This window comes from Octopus bimaculoides, chromosome 20, assembly GCF_001194135.2.
Source record: "Octopus bimaculoides isolate UCB-OBI-ISO-001 chromosome 20, ASM119413v2, whole genome shotgun sequence".
NCBI lineage: Eukaryota > Metazoa > Mollusca > Cephalopoda > Octopoda > Octopodidae > Octopus > Octopus bimaculoides.
Window position 1 is genome coordinate 45,031,617 of NC_069000.1, and position 6,459 is coordinate 45,038,075.

The 6,459-nt window shown below is 38.3% G+C and overlaps 1 protein-coding gene across 2 annotated transcripts in view; it reads right to left on the reverse strand.

The window, feature by feature from the left end:
• The window catches only part of LOC106870446 (isocitrate dehydrogenase [NAD] subunit gamma, mitochondrial), a 20,368-nt gene extending 14,819 nt beyond the window's left edge, over positions 1-5,549 (reverse strand). For both annotated transcript variants that reach the window (XM_014916552.2, XM_014916545.2), the window contains exons 1-6: positions 5,396-5,549; positions 3,629-3,706; positions 2,760-2,848; positions 2,206-2,321; positions 1,371-1,428; positions 558-690 (exon numbers count right to left, since the gene is read on the reverse strand). In XM_014916552.2, coding sequence (XP_014772038.1) covers positions 558-690; positions 1,371-1,428; positions 2,206-2,321; positions 2,760-2,848; positions 3,629-3,706; positions 5,396-5,470 — 549 coding nt within the window. In that variant the 5' untranslated portion in view covers positions 5,471-5,549. The remainder of the gene's footprint in view (positions 1-557; positions 691-1,370; positions 1,429-2,205; positions 2,322-2,759; positions 2,849-3,628; positions 3,707-5,395) is intronic.
• Between the last annotated feature and the right edge of the window lie 910 nt (positions 5,550-6,459).

The following is a 6,459-nucleotide window of genomic DNA, read 5'->3' on the forward strand; positions in this document are numbered from 1 at the left end:
ATATATATAAAAACCATCATCACTGTGTGCCCCTCTCTTGCAACCCCACCACCATCATCTCAAACACCTCACCTGATTTCCTTATTTCCCATCAACAGTTCTATTACTATGTTGTTCTCCATCATCACCCCCGCCTTACATCCTGCCACCCATCATGTTATTATTATGGCGTAGTGGTTAAGAGCACGGGCTACTAACCCCAAGATTCTGAGTTCGATTCTAGGTAGTGACCTGAATAATTATAATGATAACATCGAAAAATACCTTAGGAATGGGAACCTGAGTTCAAATATTTCCCCAAGACACACCTGATGAAGGCCGGAGGGTATATCAGCCGAAATGTTGTATTAACAACAAACAAGATGAGGACAAATATCCATCAAATGTAAATAATGTAAATAAAGTTATTTTTGTGCCTGTATCTGGGGGAAAAAAAGAGTGTTATAGCTGGAGCATGTTTGGTCCTTGATATGCTGGCTCAGGGCTGACCTGGTGGTTAAATAACGACAACAACAACAACAATAGTAAGGTTAATCTGTTGTCAAATGAAAGCTTACCTCATGTTCTAGGTTGGAATATTCTCCTTCTGTATTTTCCCGAATGAACACAACATCAATGCCTTGGTGTCTCACAGAAATCCCAGGAATTGTTTTACACTGGACAATGCTGGCCCAAAGATCAAGTTCTGTCCTGAATTACAGAAGAGAGAATTTTGTGACAACAATGAGAGAGTGATATATATATATATATATATATATAGAGAGAGAGAGAGAGAAAGATAGAGAGTGTATACCCCTTCCCAGAATATACCTGGGGCTAGTCTGGGCTAGCCCTCCAGACAACCAGGCCAGAATATACTCCTGTCCAGACTATCCCTTATACTAGTGGACAAATAACACAGATGTACGGCACTGCATTCCCTCTTGTCCATAAATTGATGAATGAGCAATAGTGAATGATATAATTAAATGTGGTTCTACTATAATCAGTTGGGCAGCCCACGGAATGAGTAATTCAGTAGGAAGAGACAAATGTGGAATGGAATCTGGTAATGGTTGAGCGAAGGCAAAAACTGAAATATTCTGGCCACAATACCAGGACCCAGAAGCATTGCACTTGCATCATTGAGTGGTAGGAGAGTATGGAAAACAGGCTTGAAGGTGGCAAAAGAGAAAGATGAAGCAACAAAGTCAATGAATGAAATAGGGAACACCTTGGCAGAGGGCATGACAACGGCAAGAGACTGTAATGGGTAGGAAAAGAATGGGGGTTGTCTCTGAGGCCCACCACACCATCCCAACCTCAGCTATAAGGGTAGGGCTCTATAGACCCAATGAGGGTCAAGAAGAAATAGAGAACCATTGACTGACCTGAGGGAGACATTGATTGACCTTTTACTGGGGTCTGACATTACTGTTTCAATATTTCCTGAAAATAGAAGACAGAGAAAACGAGACAAATGAAATATGGAGGTATATGAGTGGTGGTGGAGGTGGTAGTGAGGATAGTGGTGGAGGTGGTAATAATGGTGGTTGTAACAGTAGTACTTGTAGTAGTAGTAGCAATAGTACTGCTGTTAACTAACCATCCTTAAAGTGGTAATGGTGCTTGTTGCCAGGCTGGAGCAGACCTAATCATGTTTTTCTCAGGATCAACAGAGGAGATATTAATATGGCTTAAATATAATTACTAGGTCATGAGATACGACAGGATAAATCTAGAGCATTAGAGATGGCGCTGCATGTTTCATTAGTGCTAGCGTCACACTAAAATGTACCTACACACACATGATGGGTTTCTTTCAGTTTCTGTCTACCAAATCCATTCATAAAGCATTGGTTAACCCAAGGCAATAACAGATGACATTTGCCTGATGTGCCATGCAGTGGGACTGAACCTGAAACCATGTGGGTAGAAAGCAAAGTTCTTAATCACAGAGCCATACAATGCTGTACAGTAATCCCTCAACTATCACGTGTGTTACGTTCCAAAATACCCCACGACAGGTGAAAATCCGTAAAGTAGAAACAGTATGGTACTCTATATATTTTTCTATTATTTTTATAATTTATATATATCCATTATGAATTCTTACAAAGGATTTTACCATAGATTTATATTATCTTTTCAAAATTTTTACCAATACACAACTGTACCAATAACTTTTTAAACAACACCTTTATCATACTCAAAGTTCCTACTCACCTTTGAGTGCAACGCCATTTCTTTTGACTGCGAGAAGAGCATTTTCCATGTCTGCTTGCTCAGAAGTCTTGGCATTAATGGTGATTTCTTCAAAGTCAATTGGTGCTCCAGCAAACCTAGGGAAATGGTTAGTTGGATGTATATTTAAGGAATCAAGGAATACACACAAATCATTTGGAGAGTAACTGTGCATATACAAACATACACATACACACATACACAAAGTGTTTTGAAGACATCCTGTGTGCATGTGTATGTGTGTGTGTGTGTGTGTATATATATATATATATATATATATATAGATATATATATATGTAAATATATGATGACACACAATTACACATATATATGTACACATATAAACATACATATAGATACACACACATGCAGCTATATATATAGCCATACATGTAAACACAGATATACGTGTATATGTTCAATGTCTTACATGTGTATATGTTCAATTCATTGCCTTTATATACAAAACAAGGAGAGAGAGAGAGAGAGAGAGAGAGAGAGAGAAACAATGGAAATAACAAATATATCAGACTGACCTGAAAACAGTTTTGACATGATCTAACAATTCTGGTCCAATGCCATCTCCACTGAACAATGTCACAGTGTACCTGCCACCATACTGGGACTGGAAATAAACATATAAATACAGATAAGTGTGTGTGTGTGTGTGTGTGTGTGTGCATGTCGTCATCGTTTAACGTCTGTTTTCCATGGTGGGTGGCATGGGTTGGACGGTTCAACTGGGGTCTGGGAAGCCAGGAGGCTGCACCAGGCTCCAGTCTGATCTGGCAGTGTTTCCACAGCTGGATGCCCTTCGTGTGTGTGTGTGTGTGTGTGTGTGTGTGTGTGTGTATATATATATATATATATATATATATATATATATAATATAGCTCACAACACATTTGGCAATAGCCTTAGGTAGTGTATGGGGGTCCACATAATCCTTAAATGATGATGATGATATATATCTATATATATATATATCTTTATACATATACCTATATATATATATGTATACATTGATGATGATGATGATTCAATTACACCAGTTTATTCTCGGGATGTTACTCCATATTCCATATTCTTCTCAGCATAAATCTCTATGCATTTATTTTAAACACTCATTAGGAATCTATCCGTGTGTCTGGATATGTACAACTTCTAGCACCTGAATACCTAGGTGGATTAAAATACACCTAACATGTATATCCCATCAACCCTACAAGTTTCAATATCTTCAACAATGAATATGAAAGTAACCTCCAAGTTTTCCTTTCTCGAAAACTTGGAGATTAAAATTAAATTTCCTTTCTGTTTCCTTTCTGGATCTCCCCACCTCAACCACACAAGAAGGAATTGCAGATATGAAGAAGGAATCAAAGATTCAAAGAACTATACTCACTCTTTCTCTTGCAGCAGATGTCACATAGGTTTGTGAAAGGAGAGGCTTAAATTGACTTGTTCGGTTGGCAACGGTACCCTGGAAGAGGTGAAGAACAGATGAAGAGATATTAGGTTTAGTCTAAAGTAAAACAGTGGTCAACAAACAGTCCTATGATCAAAAAGAATAATCCAACCATGACCATTCCGCATTTTTATTTCATATAATTTATTTCAGTTTATTTGATCCAATACATCACCCTTTTATTAAACGTTAAGCTGTGATTTGTGCGAGATTTGGCTGCTATTTTTAGCAGGTTGATTTCATAGTTAAAGGGACATAATTCACTACAAAAGAGCGAGATAGCAGATTCGTTAGAGTATATGATAGAATGCCTGGCAGCATTTGTCCCATGAGTTCAAATCCAGCCGAGGCCAGTTCTATCTTTTATCCTTTCGGGGATCGATCAATAAAACACAAGTCTAGTATTAGGGTCGATTGTAGAAAACGGAATGGATCACATATAAACGACACGCTACATTCGATCAAGTTACAATTAAATCAACATTTTATATTAAATGACAATTAAGATTAATTAAAATGAGTTAATTACTGTTTTGCAGTATATTTTACAGACATAAAACGTCACACAGCTTAGAATTTTTGTAGACATTCGCTAGATTCCACACTTTACAAGACAATGAAACTGACCGGGTATCCTTGCTTTAACGGATCCCAAATCGAAATTAAGTTTTTAATATAACTCCTATATCTGACAATTGACTTGTCGGACACCCACAATATTATCCACCTTGTTTCCAGCAACAACCTTGGGCACCTTTTTGAATTCTATACGTTTAACACCAGTGGACATACTTACAAAACTAAAAGAAACAACACAGCACCCACGACTTTCAGAAATATTTTTCTCGTACTCAGAATTACTGAAATACGTAATAAACTACCCACACCAGTTGTTACCCGTCGGGACACTACATCCTTCAAAACTTCCATGCTTCCCAAAATTCGCCAATAGTACACCTGATGTGCCCCCAACTTTTTTCTTTAAACGACTCCTTCACCGTTCACTTTCTGTGCATTATTCTATGTCCTGTTCATACACTTTTAGTTACCCTTTCTGATGTGGGTTGTCGTCCACCCGAGCACTGTATACAATAAGTTCATTCATTCATTCATCATTATTGATATTTATATACAAGACTGTTTTAGTAGCATTATAAGACCTTTGGCAGATCGATGCACACGACCCCTATGGTATTTATGAACAGCAAACTACGACATACATGGATAATAAGTGGGTCCCTGGACCCATGAGCACCCACCCACCGGGTAACTGCCCAGTATACCCATGTTTTAAGACGGCACCATATATATATATATATATATATATACATACACACACATCTATAATATACACACACACACATACGATACATACATATATACACACGCACGATGTAATATATACATACACTTATATACACATAAAAGACCGTGTTAAAAAGATCAATTTGGATTTAGGACGTAAAAGCGAGGATACCCAAGTGACTTAATCACCGTTCTACAGTATATTTTTTGTATAAACAACGAAACACCATATTTCAACACTTTTGTAAACATTCAGGGTGACCAATTCTGTCGTTTCACTGTGGTCCCGTCAGTTTTGTAGCAGAGGTCGTTGGTTACTTAGAGATTCGAACACTTTACCCTTTGTGATGACATAAGATTAAAGAGAAAGCGGAGAATGCTTGAATAGATGGAACTTACATTTAAGATACAACGACGTCCTAAACGACTTAAAACAGTCAGACAATTGTTTGACACGAAATGACAGACCGACATTTTGTCCTTGACTTTATACAAGTTGTATTTAACTACAGAGACCGACTGCTTGACTACAGAGGTCAATGGCGGATCTCTACACGAACCATTTAAAATTATATTTCATTTTGTGAAAGGGTTATTTAATAAAATAAAAAAGAAAATAAAAACAAAAAATTGTTAAATTCATTTTAAGTTTAGGATTTTTTTTAGATTTAAACACTTCATCGGCAAATTCGACAAGAACAACAACAATAATAATGACGTGTGTTTGTGTTTGTCCCCTCCTCCCACCATCGCATGACAACCGATGGTAGTGTGTTTACCTCCCTGTAACTTAGCGGTTCGATAGAATAAGTACCAGGCTTCCAAAGAATAAGTCCTGGGGTCGATTTGCTCGACTAAAGGCGGTGCTTCAGCATGGCCGCAGTCAAATGACTGAAACAAGTAAAAGAGTAACAACTAATATTGATTTCAAATTTTGGCACAAGGCCTGCAATTTCGAGGTGCGGGGTAGTCGATTATATTGATCCCCAGTATTCAACTGGTACTTAGTTTATCGACCTTGGAAGGAGGAAAGGTAAAGTTGACCTCGGCGGTATTTAAACTCAGAAAGTGGAGGCGGACGAAATGCCGTTAAGCAGTTTGTCCGGCACGCTAACGATTCTGCCAGCTCGCCGCCTTAGCTACAACTGTTATTGCTACTACTGTAACTGCTGCCGCCGCTGTTGTTACCACCACCACCACCACCACCACCACTACTACTACTACTACTACTACTACTACTGCTGCTGCTGCTGCCGCCGCTGCTGTTATCACTGGGGCGACAAAAGTCTTGTGGGTCTTTATGATGTTGTTTGTTCGTTCCGCTTGATTAAAGATTTAGTGCAGCGACCGAGATTTCAATATCTGGATCACACACACACACACACACACACACACACACACACACACACACACACACACATGCATATGTATATTGTCAAATGTTTATATCTATGTGTGTATGT